At 36.2% G+C, this 21111-nt stretch overlaps 1 protein-coding gene across 7 annotated transcripts in view; it reads right to left on the bottom strand.

Moving 5' to 3' along the window:
• The window catches only part of TDRD3 (tudor domain containing 3), a 169892-nt gene that overhangs the window by 2914 nt on the left and 145867 nt on the right, over positions 1-21111 (bottom strand). For all 7 annotated transcript variants that reach the window (XM_082700282.1, XM_082700284.1, XM_082700288.1 and 4 more), the window contains one exon: positions 1640-1765. In XM_082700282.1, coding sequence (XP_082556408.1) covers positions 1640-1765 — 126 coding nt within the window. The remainder of the gene's footprint in view (positions 1-1639; positions 1766-21111) is intronic.

Genomic DNA, 21111 nt, shown 5'->3' with positions numbered 1-21111 from the left:
TGAAAAGTCCTAGTCCTGCATCCACTGTTAGGCAACCTAGGGCAATCAGGGAGTTGAGAACCTTTGGCTTTATTTTAAAACATTGGTTTAACCAATTTAGAAGCCTTCAATAAGCTATGAGGGAATTTCCAGTTTTCATTCACCTTAATTTTAAGCACCCTGAACTTATGTTCAAAGTGGATGTTCAATCTCACACAATGTAAAGTTGTGGAAGTCCTTACATATACTTGGAGTCTGCTCTGGTCAGTGCTTGCTACGGAAAAAAGCCCAACATCGTGAAGCAGTCCTTCTGTGATAGTTTGGACGGTAGGTCCCGGGTGTTTACTCAGTGGCCTTGTATTAAACACGAAGAAAGTCAGTGATAAGACAAAGAAGATGCCGCTCTGGCCCACTGGGGTAAATCAGAAGTCAGATAGCGTGGGACTTCTGCTCCAGGCAGACTACTTCATAAGGAGCTTCATAGAAGAAAACATTCCTTCACTAAGATGACAGAGCTAATTTGTAACCAGTGAACGAGCTTTGGGAAAGCTGAAGGAGATCTACGACTTTGGAACAGCACCGCCTAGCACAAATATAATGTGGGACACATATGTGATTTTAAGTTTTCCATTAGTCACATTTAAAAAAGTACAAATAGGTGACGTGAATGTTAGTAACATATTTTATTTACTCTAATTTATCAGAATTAGTCTCATTTCAATATATAAACAATACAAATTATTGGTATTTTTTTCCTAAGTCTTTAAAACCTCATATGTATTTTTCAATTATAGCACATCTCAATTCAGACCAGCTGCATTTCAAGTGCTAAAAAGCCACAGCTGGTTTGAAAAATTGAGAAGGTCACTTAGCAGGGGGAAAATACAATATGGATAACAGCCTTAGCAAAATGAAGAGCTGAAACGAGAAACTGAGAACAATTTCTTAAAAATTCTCAATGGTCTTGTTAGTGAGAAGAAGAAACTGAGAAAAAAGATACAGTTAAGTCTAAAATACTCTCATAGTCTTTTGAGTGATATGTAACAAAAGCTGTAATGGGAAAACTCTCAAAATATTCAAAAGTCCTAGCAAAAATAAAAAAATAGAAATGTTACTAAAGATGACAAAAGTATTTCTTTCTTCTATTTCTCAACCTTCCTATTGAAGATGATTTCAGAGAGCAACTCTCTGAAACTCTAAGATGAAAGTTTCTGGATCAATAGCACAGGGCCCCCAAATCCCATCTCTATAAGCAATCACAGTATCTTCACCCAATTTCTGAAGATACACTATGAAAACATTTCGTCTTTCTTAAAAAGGACTGAAATTAATTAAATAATAAAAAACTTAATTATTCAAGTTGGTGATTATCTGGTCCTTTGTTTCCTTTTATTTTCTTCCTGCTTTCAAACTTAAAGACATTTCACTGATTGGCATCACCTCCAATAGAAGAAAGTAGGTATAGAGAAAAAAATAGGGTTAGGGGTAGCATTTGTGGGGAAAGTTTTGGTGGAAAAGTAGATTGTAGCCATGGTATAATCTTATATACTTCATAACTAAAAGGTTTGAAACATCAGTTTTTTCTATTATATTATTATGAATTATTAACAATTAGATTTACATATTCAACACAGATGCCATCTCACAATGCCAATTTTACCTTCTTATATTAGTTCCGGGCCCGGGGAGGTTGGTAAAACTGCTGGGTGGGCCGAGTGGATCTTCTTGGCTGGCCATCACCTCCTCTACGGAACTCAAGCGTTTGGTCATAGGTGCCTTCTTCCTCCTATTTGTAAAGAGTCGTGAATTAAACATGTTCAGAATAGCTAAAGTTTCCTAAGTTAAATACTTTATGGTGCTGATTTTGATATGCCCTCTTAAGCTGCCCTGGGATTCACATCTGTCAACTTTTATAACAGAGGGAAGCAAGGGGAAGGAAAAAAAAAAAAAAAGAAGCAGGGACATTGTTAAAACTCTTTGGTTCTTGATAATAGAAGAATGAACTTGACAGTGGTAAGATTAGAATCAAATTTAATTCTAGAGGAGGAAACTATTTCCACATAATAGCATGATTATCTCACCAAATGACTTGATACAAGGGGGTGAAATCACAGAAAAGCAAGCATTATAATAAAAATTTTCCTGAATATTTGGGCTTCTTAGTATTTCTAGGTATTTGTCATGGAAAGGGATTTTGGTAAGATGGAAAAGGGGTTGAAGAGCCAGAGAACATTCACCAGCTGTCTGTCCTCATCTGATGAAATCTCCAACATCGTTAAGAACCTTATATCTGGAGACAGGAAAAAATAATGGATTGGAATGAGGAGGAAATACAATTTACACATAAAGAAAGCTTCATGCAAGACATAGCAATGGCCACAGTAAGACACAAACCATTTTCTTCTCATTTTCTTTCTCATTTTCTTTCTTACTGAGGGGATAGATCGATCAGCTCAAGGAATAGCATGAAAAATTAGGATAAGCAGATTAAGTAGCAGAAAGAATACAGTTAATTATAATATTTGAAAAGAACTTAGAAGCAACAGAAACGTAGCCAAAGCCACACTGGTTTCTTACTGAGTGCTGCCACCCTGTTATTTTAGTATTTTTTTTAAATTAAAGCAGCTATGAAGTATGTTCTCTTTTAAAGACAGGAAAAAAAAAATAAACAAACCCTGGCTCTCAGTTTTGTTTATGAAAAAAACAGCATCTATTTCAAAAGTAGGGTTTAAATTCCAACTGAGTTAGCAGAGCACAATCATTTGCATGATTTTGGAAATGTATCCCACTTTTTTCTCCTCCTCCTCACATTATCTCTGAACCTTCTTTCCCAAAAGATTGCTTTCCTTTGACCCTATTAATACCATATAAAGTTATACAAGAGACTGAGTTCTATTCTTCAAATTTTACAGACCCAACTACTGCAATTTTACCTGAGAGAAGCAGAAAGATGCTAAGATAATTTGATCAAATCCCATCATTCAGAAATGATATTTAATATGTGGCACGAACATAACTCTGATTATTAGGCATCCTCCATGGTATTCTTAAGAAAAAAACCATTATTTCCATTTTATACAAAGGACACTGAAGCCCAGGAAAACTTTGTGACCTTGCCCTGATACTTCTAAGGTAAACCTGGGTTTTGATTCAGATGAAACTGCTTAAATCTTTAAATCTCAGTCTGCATGTTGAAGAAATAAACCAACAGCCAAAAATTAGTGATCATCCTTAGGGGCCATCATCACCTAAATAAGAGAATGGAGAAATGTGACAATCTATCAACATCACTCAATAACTACATTTTAGAGAAAAACTTCCAGATTAGCTTTGCTTTCTCTACGCCCCTTTCATTAACAATCAGCCTCAAAATGGTTAGAAGTGTCAGGTATTATGTCTATAATTTAGTAAAGCAATTAAATGCAGGAAGAAAAATTTAAAAGTGTTCAGGAAAGTAGAGAATTATTTTTCACTATTCTGGTTGCTGTTCTGAATGATGATTGTCAAATATTATAGCTAAATTTGAAAAGGAGCTATTTAATTTTATAACATGACAACATTTGAAGCTCTGCATTTAACTGAGAAGAATGAAAATATATTTGCTACTGTAGTAGATGAAGTAATTATTTCAGGAATTTGAATTTTTTTTCTCCACACTCAGCTGTAGAACTGGCTAGAGGACATCTAAAAATCTATCCTTTATCAATAAAAAACACTGTTAAAGGTAGGAAACTACATTTGCTGAGGGAGGGAGCTGGACTTATATAATATGGCATTGGTATTTGAAAAGCGATCTCTACTGTGTTTAAAAGATTCACAGACTGTACTAGCCAGAGCCAATTAAATGGTTTTATAAAGATGACTGACCATGAGATTTCTTTCACATTATCTGATGTCTTCACAATCTTTTTATACAAAGTAGGAGAAAAAATAAAAATGATTCTGACAGCTTGGTTGGTTTTCAGTTATTGTCAAAGGTATGGCCTTGCTTTTTGAACTTTTAAATATTTCTCTTGCAGGATACTCAAGGGCAAAACTGGTCACCCATAGAAACTACTTCCTATAGTCCATAGCTAGTAATTGTTAGCACTGCATGAGTACCTCTTTCCATTTTATGTAATACATAGCTCAATATTAATGGACGAGTTTCTTTGGAGTCCTCTTTTGATGGCATTTACCTATTTTTTCCTTCTAACTATCTTCTTCCTTTAGGTATCGCTACTCTGTAACAGATTTAAAATTTTTAAAAATTTAAAAATATTATAGTTCACAAACATTTTTAAAAATCTTGAAAATTAAAAAAAAGAAAAATAACAACATTCTGTTATTATTCTCAAACATTCTGTTTGAGCTGGCATAGTCCTGGAAGGCCATACAGACTGTCCCTCCCCATCGATCTGAAAATGAGGAATCTCTAAAGCCTGAGGGTGAACTCATTTTCCCATATCACAGGGCTTATTCAAGGAAGAGTCCAGACTGGGATCATTTTGTTGTTTCTGGCTCTCAGGCAAGATACTTTAAAAAACTTGTGATACCTTTCATAAAATGAAACTGACCAATGTCATCTTCATCCAACCTTTGAGATTCAGAACTATTTTATTGGGACTCAGACTTTTGACCACCTAAACCCGGTTTAAAAACATGAAATAACTAAAATTTGAGTATCTATGTGCTCTCTTTTCATACCAATATTTACTAATTTATTGTTCCTTTTAACGAGAAGATACGAAATGCAATAATCATTGTGATATTAGGCATGAGTGAAATATTTTGAAGAAAACAGAAGAGTCGCAGCACCAATGCATAAAGGAGATGTACAACTTCATTTATAAAACATGTTCAACAGGTCACAACATTGTTTTGTGAATCACCTTCAGTGTATACTACATCTGGAGTGAGAACACAGACAAATACATACTCCCTCATTTATAAGTGAGCTGTGGTACGAAAGCTCATTGCAAGTCAGTCACTTGGAACCTGGAACCTATCTCAGTAAAAGGTACGTAACATTAAATAGCAGTTGGGTTTTCTCATTTTTCTTTCTTTCTTTTTTTTTTTTTTCTTTTTTTTTTTTTAACTTTTTATTTTTTATAAACGTATATTTTTATTCCCAGGGGTACAGGTCTGTGAATCACCAGGTTTACACAGTTCACAGCACTCACCAAAGCACATATCCTCCCCAATGTCCATAATCCCACCCCCTTCTCCCAAACCCCCTCCCCCCAGCAACCCTCAGTTTGTTTTGTGAGATTAAGAGTCACTTATGGTTTGTCTCCCTCCCAATCCCATCTTGTTTCATTTATTCTTCTCCTACCCACTTAAGCCTCCCTGTTGCATCACCACTTCCTCATATCAGGGATATCATATGATAGTTGTCTTTCTATGCTTGACTTATTTCGCTAAGCATGATACGCTCTAGTTCCATCCATGTTGTCGCAAATGGCAAGATTTCATTTCTTTTGATGGCTGCATAGTATTCCATTGTGTATATATACCACATCTTCTTGATCCATTCATCTGTGGATGGACATCTAGGTTCTTTCCATAGTTTGGCTATTGTGGACATTGCTGCTATAAACATTCGGGTGCATGTGCCCCTTTGGACCACTACATTTGTATCTTTAGGGTAAATACCCAATAGTGCAATTGCTGGGTCATAGGGCAGTTCTATTTTCAACATTCTGAGGAACCTCCATGCTGTTTTCCAGAGTGGCTGCACCAGCTTGCATTCCCACCAACAGTGGAGGAGGGTTCCCCTTTCTCCACATCCTCGCCAGCATCTGTCATTTCCTGACTTGTTGATTTTAGCCATTCTGACTGGTGTGAGGTGATGTCTCATTGTCGTTTTGATTTGTATTTCCCTGATGCCGAGTGATATGGAGCACTTTTTCATGTGTCTGTTGGCCATCTGGATGTCTTCTTTGCAGAAATGTCTGTTCATGTCCTCTGCCCATTTCTTGATTGGATTATTTGTTCTTTGGGTGTTGAGTTTGCTAAGTTCTTTATAGATTCTGGACACTAGTCCTTTATCTGATATGTCGTTTGCAAATATCTTCTCCCATTCTGTCAGTTGTCTTTTGATTTTGTTAACTGTTTCCTTTGCTGTGCAAAAGCTTTTGATCTTGATGAAATCCCAATAGTTCATTTTTTCCCTTGCTTCCCTTGCCTTTTGCGTTGTTCCTAGGAAGATGTTGCTGTGGCAGAGGTCGAAGAGGTTGCTGCCTGTGTTCTCCTCAAGGATTTTGATGGATTCCTTTCGCACATTGAGGTCCTTCATCCATTTTGAGTCTATTTTTCTGTGTGGTGTAAGGAAATGGTCCAATTTCATTTTTCTGCATGTGGCTGTCCAATTTTCCCAGCACCATTTATTGAAGAGGCTGTCTTTTTTCCATTGGACATTCTTTCCTGCTTTGTCGAAGATGAGTTGACCATAGAGTTGAGGGTCTATTTCTGGGCTCTCTATTCTGTTCCATTGATCTATGTGTCTGTTTTTGTGCCAGTACCATGCTGTCTTGATGATGACAGCTTTGTAATAGAGCTTGAAGTCCGGAATTGTGATGCCACCAACGTTGGCTTTCTTTTTCAATATCCCTTTGGCTATTCGAGGTCTTTTCTGGTTCCATATAAATTTTAGCATTATTTGTTCCATTTCTTTGAAAAAGATGGATGGTACTTTGATAGGAATTGCATTAAATGTGTAGATTGCTTTAGGTAGCATAGACATTTTCACAATATTTATTCTTCCAATCCAGGAGCATGGAACATTTTTCCATTTCTTTGTGTCTTCCTCAATTTCTTTCATGAGTACTTTATAGTTTTCTGAGTATAGATTCTGTGTCTCTTTGGTTAGGTTTATTCCTAGGTATCTTATGGTTTTGGATGCAATTGTAAATGGGATTGATTCCTTAATATCTCTTTCTTCTGTCTTGCTGTTGGTGTAGAGAAAGGCAACTGATTTCTGTGCATTGATTTTATATCCTGACACTTTACTGAATTCCTGTATAAGTTCTAGCAGTTTTGGAGTGGAGTCTTTTGGGTTTTCCACATATAGTATCATATCATCTGCGAAGAGTGATAATTTGACTTCTTCTTTGCCGATTTGGATGCCTTTAATTACCTTTTGTTGTCTGATTGCTGAGGCTAGGACCTCTAGTACTATGTTGAATAGCAATGGTGATAATGGACATCTCTGCCGTGTTCCTGACCTTAGTGGAAAAGCTTTCAGTTTTTCTCCATTGAGAATGATATTTGCGGTGGGTTTTTCATAGATGGCTTTGATGATATTGAGGTATGTGCCCTCTATCCCTACACTTTGAAGAGTTTTGATCAGGAAGGGATGCTGTACTTTGTCAAATGCTTTTTCAGCATCTATTGAAAGTATCATATGGTTCTTGTTCTTTCTTTTATTGATGTGTTGTATCACATTGACTGATTTGCGGATGTTGAACCAACCTTGCAGCCCTGGAATAAATCCCACTTGGTCGTGGTGAATAATCTTTTTAATGTACTGTTGAATCCTATTGGCTAGTATTTTGTTGAGTATTTTCGCATCTGTGTTCATCAAGGATATCGGTCTATAGCTCTCTTTTTTGGTGGCATCCTTGTCTGGTTTTGGGATCAAGGTGATGCTGGCCTCATAAAATGAGTTTGGAAGTTTTCCTTCCAGGGTTTTCTCATTTTTCAAGGTGAAGTGCAACTAAGTGTACAAACCAGTATTTGAGGGAATGTGCTAGGTCAGCAGTTCTCAACTGGGAGTGATTTTTTCCCCCATTGCCTGGTGACATCTTTGGCGGCCACATCTGAGGCGTGCTATTGGCATCTAGAGGGTCTAGAGATATTTTTGGTTCTTACAAACTGAGGGGCTAGGATGTGGGGGAGCTGTTACTACATCTAAGGGGTGGAGGCCAATGATGCTGCTAAGCATCAAGAAAGCCCACACAACAAAAAATCACTGAGTCTTAATGCCAACAGTGCCCAAGTGAGAAACCCTGGTAGGCCAATGAAGGAGGAAGAAACTTCCTACTCGTAAGTGACAGGGCAGCCTGGAAAATAATTCTGAAATTCAGGAAGTTTGGGTTTGCTACCCTTCCACTTTTTCTTTTGGAACTTTTCTTCTGCCTCTGTCTCTAAAGCCTGAACTCTGACCCAAATTCTCTATGGAATTTTTGGGGGAGGGAGGACTCTATTTGCCCATAATGTTACATTTTCCTCTGTTCCAGTGACACATTCATATTATCTTGCCTTAAATTGCTTCAGCATTTTCCCATGGCTATAACTCTGTGAGGAGACAATCAGAGATTATTTGGTTGGTGAGAGTGGGGAGAAGGGATAGCCATTCTCTTCATTTAAAAAAAAAAAAACTAGAAAAACTTATTGATACTGTCATATGTCCTTTAATAGCTATTTTGTGTGCAATTTAATAATGTTTCTTCTAGTCAGTCCCTTCTAGCAGAATTTGTGTAATAGTTACAAAAACATAATCCAGTATATGAACTGCATTCTGTGTAATCTCAACAATAAGCCTTGAAATTTAGGATATTCTGAATAATGAAATACTCATGAGTAGATATCTCCTTCAGTGATTCACATATGAGCTACTTACTCTGTGAATTTCCAGGCCACCTTTTATCTGCCTCAGGAGCTAGTGTAGTCAGTTTATAGAAATACAAACTGATTTTAATATAAAAGCTAAGCAAAAGTTAAAGACAAACTTGCTTTCCCAAAACATCATGTAATAAAGGCGAAACTATGCGGATAATAAAAAGATTAGTGGTTGCCCAGGGTTAGGGGGAACGGAGAGATGAACAGGGAGAGCACAGGCAGTAAAACCATTCTGTTATGATACTACTATGGTAGATAGGTGATATATATATATATTATTTTTTAAGATTTTATTTATTTATTTGACAGAAATCACAAGTAGGCAGAGAGGCAGGCAGAGAGAGAGAAGAAGCAGTCTCCCTGCTGAGCAGAGAGCCCGATGTAGGGCTCGATCCCAGGGCTCTGGGATCATGACCTGAGCTGAAGGCAGAGCCTTCACTGAGCCACCCAGGCGCCCCGATAGGTGTTATATTATACATTTGTCCAAACTCACTGAATCTTAATGTAAACTATGGACCCTGAGCAATAATGTGTCAGTGTATATTTATCAGTTACTATAAAAGCACTGCCCTGGTGGGGGATACTGATGATGTGGGAAGCTGGGGCAGGGGGCAGTGCAGGGAGCATAAGAAAAGTCTCTGTACCCTCTGTTCAGAGGTACTGCTCTTAAAAAAACAAAGCCCATTAAAAAAATAGACTGTAAAATAGGCCATGTCAGTGGGATACTTTGTGCTTTGTATAGTGCTGATGATATAGTAGGTCCTTAATATTTGATGAAATATATCTTGACCTGCCTTCTTAAAATGACACATTTTCAATCCATTCAGATTCTTCCTGTGGTTATCAGCAACTAGAACACAACAATTAAATTCCTTTCATCCTTGGGATGCCAAGAGAATTAATTAATGTGTGAAAATCACTTTGAAGTTTACTGAGCTTTCTGAATTGGTTCTAGGTTGTGCTTAATTTTGATTACACCTTGGATATTCATAACATTTCCTCTTCCTCTCCACTGAAAAACTCTGACCTTTGATTTTATGTCTCAGTCCAAACAGTGAAATAAGGTATCTCTGCCCCATTCAAAAACAAAAAAAGAAAAACAAATCATGTAATGGACCCAGAAAGTAGAACTTAAAATATTTTTAAGTAATCTGTTTTAGATTAATTATACTAATATTCTACTATATCAGAGTAACTTAAAATTGAAAGTAAAAGCTGGATCAGCTTCTGTTTTCTGTGAAGGTTATAGGTAACACCTGAGCCCACAAGAATCATGTATTCTGACCAACGCTGAACTTTAGTTTACCAATTATTCTCATTTAAGAAATATGTTCCAAGTGAATATTTATAGCTCTATCACAAAATAAACCAGGCTTGTGGTAGTCTAGAACCATAAACTATAAAACTGGAAGTTTCTGTAAAGAAAGGTAATCCAAATAACTAAGAAACGATTATTTGTTCAAGTAAGTAGTACCATAACCTGAGGGAGAACACAGGTCTTCTGATGCATAGTCCTGTTTTCCCTTCACTCTGCTTCCAGGTCATGAGGGTGAGGAATACAGTTACAGCGAATTTCAGAGTTGGAAGGGGAAATTGGAGATAATCTGAGTAGATTAAATTTAAAAAAATTATTATTATTTGTATTTTGGGTAAATGTGACACTCTTCTTTCAAATGAGATTTTACATGGAATTTCAAAATAAAGTAGGTGGGCCGAGGTTAAGTGAGTGTACGCAAGCAGTATCGCCTTGGTTTTCCCTTCCTCAGTCCCTCCATGCTCTGTAACCCCCTAAGGGACAAAAATTAAAACCTCACCTACTTCAGCCTCTACTGTACTCTAGCAACTAGCTGAGTTGACTGACCTGAGTAATGGAAGAAACCGAGGTGATGGGAGAATAGGAACCGAAATGTAGGCCTCTAATTCTGAGCGCAGAGCCCTTTCACCTTTGCCTTCCACCAGAGAAAACCTAAATCCTTCTTTCCACTTCTATGAACTAAATGTCTTATCTGATATTAAAAACATACCTAAGTGTGGGGGTGGGGTGGGGGGGAGGGAATGCAGGTTTTATTAACATATGAGAAAGTCATTACATATAACCAAAATAAGTAAATTTTATAATACTTATTTCTTTGTTTTTGAAACTTTGAGTAAAATAAGATACCATTTGAGAATAAAATATAATGAGGAATTATAGTATCCCCTTCAGAGCAGATCTAAGATCATCTCTTTAACATGTACCATGTCCAGGAATATTTTATTTAAACCACATATTTTACAGCAGAAAAGAAAAACCTGATTCTGGATGACCCCCCCCCCCCCAAATCTGATTCAAAATCTAATTACTAAACAACCATTACAAAATGCATGGCTGATAGAACACAATGTTTTTGTTCCTGTATCATGCAGGATTTCATAACTGTGAGACATTTCACTGTGGTTCTGATCTTCTCCTTTCAGAGAAGACTACATTTTCTAGAGTTACATAAAAATTTAAACTGTTAACGATTCTATAACACATTAGGAAATCAATACCTAGTTCAAAGATTCTACTCTAAGCTCTGTGAACAAATACACAATACTTTGCATCATAGTCCTTTCTCTAATATCATTAAGACTAACTACCCTTTAACACAGAGTAAACAAGGTATTTTTGGCAGCTTAGGCACCCAAGGAAATTGAACTAAACTTCAAAAGGCTGCATCCATACTTTAACTATGAAAATATAATATGAAAAAGAGGCTAGTAATCATGTTACCCTTATTAAACTGCAAATGATAAAAGTATAGATACTCTTTCATTCAAAAACACACCAAGTTACCTAAAACTTGGAACAGAGAAAAAGGGAATGAATCTTTATTCCACTATGTGTCTGACATTCTGCATTATATCTCATTTAATCCTTCCAACAATGCTTTGAATTACTTCAGCTCACCATTCTACAGATGAAGAAAAGAAGGCTCAGGATAATTTACCCAAAGTTATGTAAGTGGCCATGCCTGAATAAGACCCCTGGGCTATCTACTCCAAAATCTAATCCTATATTCTGATCTATATCTAATCTAATTCTGATAGCTAGCTCAAGAACATTTTCAAGTAAATGGATGGCGTCTGCCCTGAGGCCTCTGTCCTAGCATAAACATCGTTAATTGGTCATAATCTTTGTTGAAATACTAAGTCCAAAGAATGAATATATGTTTTCTGAAAACATACACCTCTTTAAAACTCATTGACTATTTCAGCTGAAGGTTAAACAGATTCCAAAAGCTTGCCTAGAAATCAAGGCAGAGAGAGTATCCTGCTCCCAAATATGCCAATCTACAAGATTTCCTTGAGATACACTTCATGACATCAGTATTTGAAATTCCGGTCTCTTCAGTCAGATCTAAGTCTGAGTTTAGACTCTATCACTTCTAAGCATATTGCTCAACTTCTCTTGGTCCCAGTTTTCTGACACAGAAAAAAATGAAATAAGCCTTCTATGTTGTCTACTATTCTGAAATAAAGAACCCTTTGACAATATAATATAGATGCCCACTTCAATCAAACTATCTAGACCCATAGACTTTGTTAAAATTCAGGAAATTTGTTGCTAAAGTATTCCTCAAATTGCTTAGGGCAGATAAGGAAAGTGGAAAAGCAACTGGAAAAAATGAAAGAGCCAATGCAAGGATTCTTGTACCTGCTCTCTGTTTATTTCTAAGGAAATAAAAAAAAAAAACTATCTATACACTAAAACTAATAATTTAATATTCTAAAAAACTCTATTGTTACCATTGGTTTTGTTTCTTTGAAAGGAGGTCTTTTTTTTTTTTAAGATTTTATTTATCTATTTGACAGAGAGAGAGATATCACAAGTAGGCAGAGAGGCAGGCAGGGGGGGTGGGGAAGCAGGCTCCCCACTGAGCAGAGATCCCAATGCAGAGCTCAATCCCAGGACCCTGAGATCATGACCAGAGCCAAAGGCAGAGGCTTAACCCACTGAGCTACCCTGGCACCCCTCTTTTTTTTTTTTTTTTAATTACAGATAGGGCAGAGAGAACAAAAAAGGGGGGAGGAAATTAGCAAAAAAGCATTCTTTTTTTTTTAAATTTTTTATTTTTTTTATAAACATATATTTTTATCCCCAGGGGTACAGGGCAAAGAAGCATTCTTGAAATCAATCAAAAGTTATAGATACTATTTGCATAAAATCTGAATATTTTAAGAGGAAGCAAAAAATAAGTTAACATGATCAACCTCTTTGAATATCCTGCCTTTTTAGATCATACCCTTGGAATTTTGGTAAATGCTATAAAAAGGAACCAGTTAGAAACACTGCTTAAAAAGTGGAAGTACAGCAATGATGATTAGTAATAGAAAATGCCTATCTATGTTGCTACGTTTTTAGGTCAATGCATACAAATTATCTTCGCAAAAACAACTGCTTTCTTAAATATGCTAACTGAACAAATGTGTTTTAGAATATTTTATGGTTAAGACATATGAGCATTAATCACAACTGGTTATCATTTCACTCTCATAATTTATATCATTTCTACATCTTAAATGGGCAGGCTAACACAATTTAAGATAGGTTAACTCACTCTTTGTCTGAAAGTAATAATTACTGCACCATCATGCCAAACTACTTCTTTCTCTAAAAGTCAGCCCAGTGGATATTATAACTGACCACCTGAGAGTGGTTACAGTATGCTACAGTGACCTGTAATACAGATTTAAGAAACAGAGATAGAAAAAAACAAAACAAACCTTTCATGTCAAATTGATGAAATACAGACCAGATCTTTGCCATTAAAAAGTGCTGAGGGCTGGAGCGGGTATGGGACACGTGATTTGACATGCTTTTTATTACTGTAAGAAAGGAACTGTCATGCCTAACAACACAGAAATAAAACCACTGCTGATGTTTTCACCCACTTAGTGAAAGTAAAGGAACATAAGATTAATAGGAAAAGAATTCAACATTTAAATCTTAAAGCAGATAGCACCCAATGTGATGAACATCATTCTCCATTTAAATTCCATTCACACCTAAAAATCCACACTAACAAAGTCTGCATAATGAACTAAAAATATTTCTCTTTAGTGAAACATAATGATAACAAATGTTTAGAAACCCTTATCAATTAACAGGCTAGTTAGCAAAGCCACAGTTTTAGAAATGTGAAGTAGCCCAGGAGCCAGTGATCTGGTGTCCACGGTTCAAGATCCACCCACCACCTTCAGAGAACTCTGGTGAGAGGAACTCAGGCTTCCTCAGGCAGCCAACTCCACTGCTCTGTGTCCTGTACAACAAAGGACAAATCTGCATTTCTACCTACATTTTCTCACTGAGCCTGTTTCCTTTCCCATATGAAAGACTATAAGCCATTTTAGAACAAGTATTAGTTTTCTATTCTCTAGAATTAAAAGACTCAACTCTTGGAATCACTTGTCAAATACCATTATTTCCAGAATCACCCATCATCCTGATCATCTTTTCCTTTATGCATTTTAATATTTACTCTTCTATGTAACCTAGTTTTCAGAATAACATTCCAAGTAGGGTCTGCTTGGAACATAATACTATTATTTCCCGTGATGAGCAAACTCTGTATAATCTGAAAGTGTAATCTAACCTTGTTTTAATGTTTTTAGCAGCTGCCCAATCACTTCTTGTTCATATTGTGCTTGTCATCAAGTAAAATCCCTACAACCTGCTCCTCGGTCTGTGTCATTCTGTATTTGAAAATAATTGTTTTCCCAATCTAAATCTAAATCTTAAATTTAACCACAGTTGAAACCCATATACTAATGAAAGATATATTATTTTGGCACAGTATTACCATTGGTTTATTCTGAATAACTATAACATTTAAGTCAGTTTTTGGACAAGTTATTTTGATTTTTTTTCCCATAGTGAAAATTAGAGAACTACCATCTAAAAGGGTAGCACCTAAATAGATGACTAAAATGTCATTTAATCTTGAAACCAGATTCTAGGGAAATTTAGAAGATGAAAAGAGTCTTGGTGTGAGATTAAACTCTCTTAGCAAGAGAAGAGTAGGTTAAAGGAGTAGGTTGATTTTTCTCTGCCCTATGGAAAATGCTGTCTAGCCTCTTGAGAAATATGAGCTGATAGTTGTACCACATACATCTTCATTTCTTAATTTAAAATTTTCTAAATTCATAAGAATTAAGATTGAGTGAACTAAATGTTTGAAAGATACCTTAATTCAATTGGTATATCACACACTGAGCACAAACTTACTACAATGCTGAATATTTTTATATACTACTTCATTAAGCTCACACAAAAATCTCAAGTAGTTTGGTATCATTTATCTTCATTTACAGGTAAAACGCAGGATCACATGCTATGGTGTTAATAGGTTGAAACTTGAATATCAGCTCTGCAACTTACTAACTCAATGATTTTAGGCAAGTTACTTTATGACTCTGAAACTATAATTGTTGTTTTGCTTGTGTGTAAAATGGGAATACTAATAATTATTTCATAGGTTTCTGTGTAGATACTAAATCGATTAATGCAGGTCAAGAGTTATACAATGTGCCTGGTGGGTAAGTGTTCTAATTATAATCAGGTTCTAAAAAGAAGGACTCTAATTTTCATATTCTCAACCATTTATTCCCTTTACCTCAAAGTGTTAGTAGAGAAATAAAATATCATCTTGCTGTTATAGAAATATAAATTACTCCCCGTATGCTTAAATTTATGGATTTCTTTTCCTCATGTTGAGATTTCAAAATTTTCAGTATATGAAGAGTTAGCTTATTCTATAAAAAAAAAAAAATTATCTTTCCAAGTTTAGGAGACCTTCTCAATCATTTTTGACGGTTAGATGGTTAAGAGAAAGGAATCACAAAGATTTTCTCCAAGAATAATAAGGGAGAGAAACTCATCTCTGTCAACCTAGGTAAAGGAAAATTATACAGTGTATGTGATCTGATCTAATTAAGTCTAATTAAGGCCATTAAATATATTATATTTTCCTATAATAATTTCTAGATATTCAACACAGGCTAGAGAAACTGATAACGAATGCTTGAGAGTAATTTGCTCATCATCTTATACAAAGGGAGAACACATTAAATGTTTATTCCCTGTTAAATATGTGTTTTGTTCTTGTTGTTCAAGAGGAAGCTATTTCTCCTTGTCCATAGAGCGACAGTGGAACAATGACAACAAGGACAAGTTAGGAAGTATTACAGAGTCGGGAGATTTTCTTAGGTTTTTCAAACACTGAATATGTACTTTTCTGAAAAGTAATACGGTAAAACAATCAACTTTTTAAAAAATTCTAAATTCACCCAGATTATTTAAAGTGTAACTACTTTATGCAACTTAAAACTCCTTCCCTCTTCTCTCCCCAACCCAACCCCACACATAATGTATTAAAATAAAAAGTAAGGCAAGCAGATCCTACTGGACTAGAAGAAAAAGGAGAGGAGACAATCAATGATGATGTCATTATTGTACAGGACTTTGTAAAACTGAGGATTACTAATTAAGTCTTAGTGAAAAATCAGTAAGACTAGGAAAGTTTACATATTCTTAATAGTTTATAAACTCTGAAAGTAGAAAGTGTATGATGATTGTCAAAGTCTACCTTCATTATCTATGAATAAGGATGTGACAGTCTTTTAAAAGCTGAATTGAAATGAGGAGAAAAGCCTGCCCAGGGTTAAACACTAATTTATGCAATCCCTGGTTTCGACAAGAATCCTGTCAATGTCAAGCAGCAGGTACACTGACAGCAGGATGGGCTGTACAGCTTTGTGTCAGAACTAGGACGGAAGGCACCAATTTATGAAGGCTGTTACAAACACAGGACTTCAAAAGTGTGAAGAAAAATGATTTCGCCTGAAGAAAACGATGGGAATTTTTATAACTTTGCAGGCAATACTATTAGCTTAAAGGAACACAGTTCTTTCATTTTGTGGGAAAAACTAGTATACTTTAAAAAAAGATTTATGGATTTTTATTTTAAGCCTGCATTTTAAGAGTCCTAATATAGAAATCCATTACACGAGTAACATACACTGTAATTGAAAAGAAAATTTTTAAATGAAATATAAGAGAGAGAAAAAGAGTTAATTCAAAGAAAAAGTTGGTGCAAAGAAGCAGTTTGGGTTTCCTTCCAAGAGAGAGAATTTGGGATGCATGCCCAACTCTTGGTTTGAAAGTTCCAATCAGCAGCTGCTGGTGGCAATCCAGGGTCAGCAAACATCACTTTGAAAAGATGGACAATAAGGGAAGCTGCTCTTACCAAAGTCTTGAAAGAAAACTAAAGAAGTGGAATCAACATTATTTAAGAATCTATGTGCCAGGCATTTCAATTATTCAATGACTGAATAAAATGTTTATTGAGCAGCTACTATGAACTTCTCAGCAACTCTATAAAATTGCATATTTTTATGGCTATTTTTCAGAGGAGGAGAAAAAAGTGAGGTTAAAAAAGGATTATATGTCTTGTCCAGGTTATGTTTCTCTTTCCACACATCCCAGTGGATGCTGAAGGAGAGAATTAGATTGATCATGGGAAACTCTTGGAGGCTTGTAGAAATAGATCCAGATCAAGTGTTTTCCACCTCACTTGCATTTTAAACACATCATGAAATTTATAAAGTAGGTATAATAACATTTAGGTGCTACCTTTCTTGCTGTAGAATAAATTATCCATAATGCTAGCTACTCTGCAGGGCTCAATTGAGGGAACAAACAGCCCTGAGATGGCTATACTCTCCGTAAACAGCTACTATACTTTAAATGAATTAATATAAGTAAAGAGCTTAGAATAACATCTGCTGCAAAATTAAGTGTTCAATAAAGTGCACTATTATTGCTACTTCACAAATGTAAAGCTCTATTCTTTATAATGTCACATAAAACATAAAGCTTTTTTTCCCACTGGTTTGAGTCAAGCGATTTGATTGTTATTATCCTAGTGAATTACAGAGGTTGAAAACCTAACACCCAATGCTAAATGAGCCTTTAGGTGGCACTTTACATTTCCAAAGTGATTTTTAAGTTATTGGTATTAATAACCAATGTGATATAAAAGAGAGGCTAAGAAATCTGGTCAATTAGCAACATGTTCATTTTTCTTCCAACGAAGACAGAACCCAGAGGCAATCATCTTTACTGGGGCAAATCTTACTAGCTTACCAAATATAGTAATTGTCTTTACAAAATTCATCCAAGTTAATGTTCCCCATCTTGGTATCTATGGACAAGGAGCATTAACTCCCCAGAGAACATGACTCCTAAGAAGGAAAGTATAATAAAGCAGTAAAATGTACCAATACAAACTATTACCTGTTCCAAGATATTTATCCTCAGAAGCTTAGGTGAACACAAATCATTCTGTTGTATACTTGACCGTCAATGGTCAGACCGTTACTCTGGTCTTTACCTAAGACCTTAGAGCTATAATATATTTTAAACAAGGGATATTCTTTAATTTCATAATTTGATAAACTTCACAATATTGTTATGTTTCTCTGAGTGTTATCACATTCAACAACACAAACTTTGACACTATTTTTCTTTTTTTTTTTTCTTTCAAGATTTTATTTAAATGCAAGATAGTTCACATATAGTGTATTAGTTTTGGGGATAGAATTTAGTGATTCAGCAGTTGCATATAACACCCAGGCTCATTACATTACGTGTCCTCCTTAATGCCCATCACCCAGTTACCCCATCCCCCCACACAACTCCCCTCCAGCAACCCTGTTTGTTCCCTATATTTGAGGCTCTCATGATTTGCCCCCCTCGAGACACTATTTTTCTAAGTGCTCTCTGGAATCTGGGAGAGTCTATATATTGTTCAGGCTCTTTTTAAAAACTTCATCAATAGTGTGGTGTGGTATGTCAATGATGGGCCATCCCCTTCAATGCCAGAACAAGAATATTCCATGGTAGTTGATAAGTTGACTCTATAATCATGAAGAGCATATGTTCTTAACAGGATTACCTAGTTTCTTATTTAGATTTTGTTTTATATTTTCATAGCTAGTAGGGGACAATTCTTTATAAGTGTCATGCAAAAATTATGAAGAGCATTAAAAAAAAGTCCTCATTTAAAACTGTGTTGGTGGTAGGAAAATCTCTCTCCATGAATAGGTCTCAGGAATAGATGGATAGATCACAGATAAATGAGGTCTCATGAGATTAAATGGTTTTTTTTCTTTTATGTTCTACCTTATTTTGTTCTCTAAATGAAAAATTTAGAACTATCACAGCTTTTTAAACACTGACATCTTTCATGTGTTTCCATGTGTACACACACACATACACACACATACACATCTTAGAATGTTCAAGTACCTACTTAACATTTTTATCTATTTTAATACATTACTACCTGGCATGAAGATGAGTTCAAGAAGCCTGAAACCTTGGTAATAGTCCTAGGATTATATTAATGTTAACGGTTTATGCATAAATGCCCACCTTCCCAGAGCATTTTCCAATACTGAATTTCGCTGAAGTCGTAGAGCAATAATATAGTCATTACGTTTATGCAGACTTTCAAATATCAGATTCCTAGTGAGGACCTCTACCGAAAACTGGCTAGGGGTTAACTATTAGCTTCTGCTTAATAAACATGGAAAGTTCTCATTTGTATATCCATTTAAACTTCTCTAGTAGCTACTAAAAGACTAGAAACTGAGAGTGAACTGTCATAGTATGCTTTACACATGATTTTTACTAAGGGTTAAACTTTTTGCTGTAAAAATACATCTTGATCAACTCCCTCTGCCATGTTCCTGGGCAGTTTCTAAATATTTATTTTATTCTTCAAAATTCCTTTCCAATTCTTGACCTCATTATTTTCAACTGATAACCTACTTCACAGAGAAGAGAGCTCATTAAAATTATCCAGCTTCCTTCTCTGAAACCCAACAATTTAACCTCACCACATCTATACTTACTTCTCTCTCCTCCTCTCCCTAGTGTTCCTCAAATACCCAGTCACATGTGAGTGTGCCCCACTTTCTTATCATGGCATGGGTTTTGAAAAAATCTTTACTCCTATTATTACAACCTCTCCTTCTCTCTTTGCTTTGCTGTGCCTTTGATGTAAACAGGCTTGGGTTTTTACCCTGAGTTCTTTTACTCTTTATTCTCATCCTCTATGCTTTTCTTCACAACCAAGATCTTAAAAGTAGCCTACACTTCATTTTCTTATTTCCCACTCAGTCTCAAAAAGCCATAAGTTACGATACACATGCATCATTCCACTGGAAATGCATTCTACAGCTACCAGTCACCTACTGATAGCCAAATCCAACAGGTCCTTTCCCGTTCTTCTCTTTCCTGATGTTTCCAGCACTAGATATTATGTATTCAGAACCCATTCCTGCTGTCCTCCTGGCTACACTTTCTCAGTGTCCCTTCCCATGGCTTAACTATGAAATTCCCCAGGAGTCTGACCCCAGTCCTTGTCTTTCTCTTTTTGCACATTTTCTCTAAGCAATCTCACCCATACTCTTTATTTTCGCCTAAATTCTGATGACTCCCAGGGTCCTCACCTCTTGCCTTAACTATTGTAATAAATAACTAGTCTCCACACTCTCTGCTTTCACTGAAACCCATTTTCTAGAATAGGGCAATAATCTCTCTCTAATATTTTATTTATTTGAGAGAGAGAAAGAGAGAGCGGTGGGTGGGCGGTGGGGAAGCAAAGGGAGAGGGAGAAGCAGACTCTACATTGAGCAGGGAGCCTGATGTGATTGCGGGGCTCGATCCTAGAACCCTGAGATCATGACCTGAGCTGAAGGCAGATGCTTAATTGACTGAGCCACCCAGGTGCCCAAGGGCAATAATCTCTTAAAGCAAAGATCACATTATGACACTCTCTGCTCAAACTCTTTCAGCAGTCCCTATTCTGAGGGGTAAAATTCCAACTTCTTACCATAACCCACCTTCCTCTTCACTTTGGCCCCATGTGCCTTTTCAGCCTCATCTACTGACATTAATACATAGACCTGTTCTGTGGCCAATATACCTTGCTCTACTGTGCCCTCTAGAATTTCCTGACTTCATCCTTTTCTTACTTTCCTCCCCTTTTCCCCAAGCTAAGTGCTAACTACTCTTTAAGACTTTCAAGACTCACATTAAACTTCAGTTATCCAGATATAACAAATATTTATTGAGGGTACCTTATTTTCCAGGTACTGTTCTGAATGCTGAAGTATTAAGCTGAGACAAGGTACCTGTTCTCAAACGGATTTAACCTAGGGGTTGGAGGTCGGAGCAAGATATGCAGAAAATAAAGCAGGGCAAAGGGGCTAGAGAATTTTTGTGATGGCACACTGCTGTTTTATAATCGGATGATCAGGGAGGGCCTTGTACCTCCATGAGTCAGTTCCAGACTGAGTTAAGTAACTCTGTGCTCTGCTCATATAAACAGATGCTGGCTTACTTCCTGGGCTCCTCTGCTACTCCGGGACTCCTTGAGAGCAGAGACTGCTCATCTATGCATTTCTGTTCTCTAGCACATAATCATTCTAAGGACATGT

This window comes from Mustela nivalis (genome assembly GCF_964662115.1).
Source record: "Mustela nivalis genome assembly, chromosome: 15".
Classification (NCBI taxonomy): domain Eukaryota; kingdom Metazoa; phylum Chordata; class Mammalia; order Carnivora; family Mustelidae; genus Mustela; species Mustela nivalis.
The sequence above is the reverse complement of the archived record's forward strand: the minus strand, read 5'-3'. Positions and strand labels throughout refer to the sequence as shown.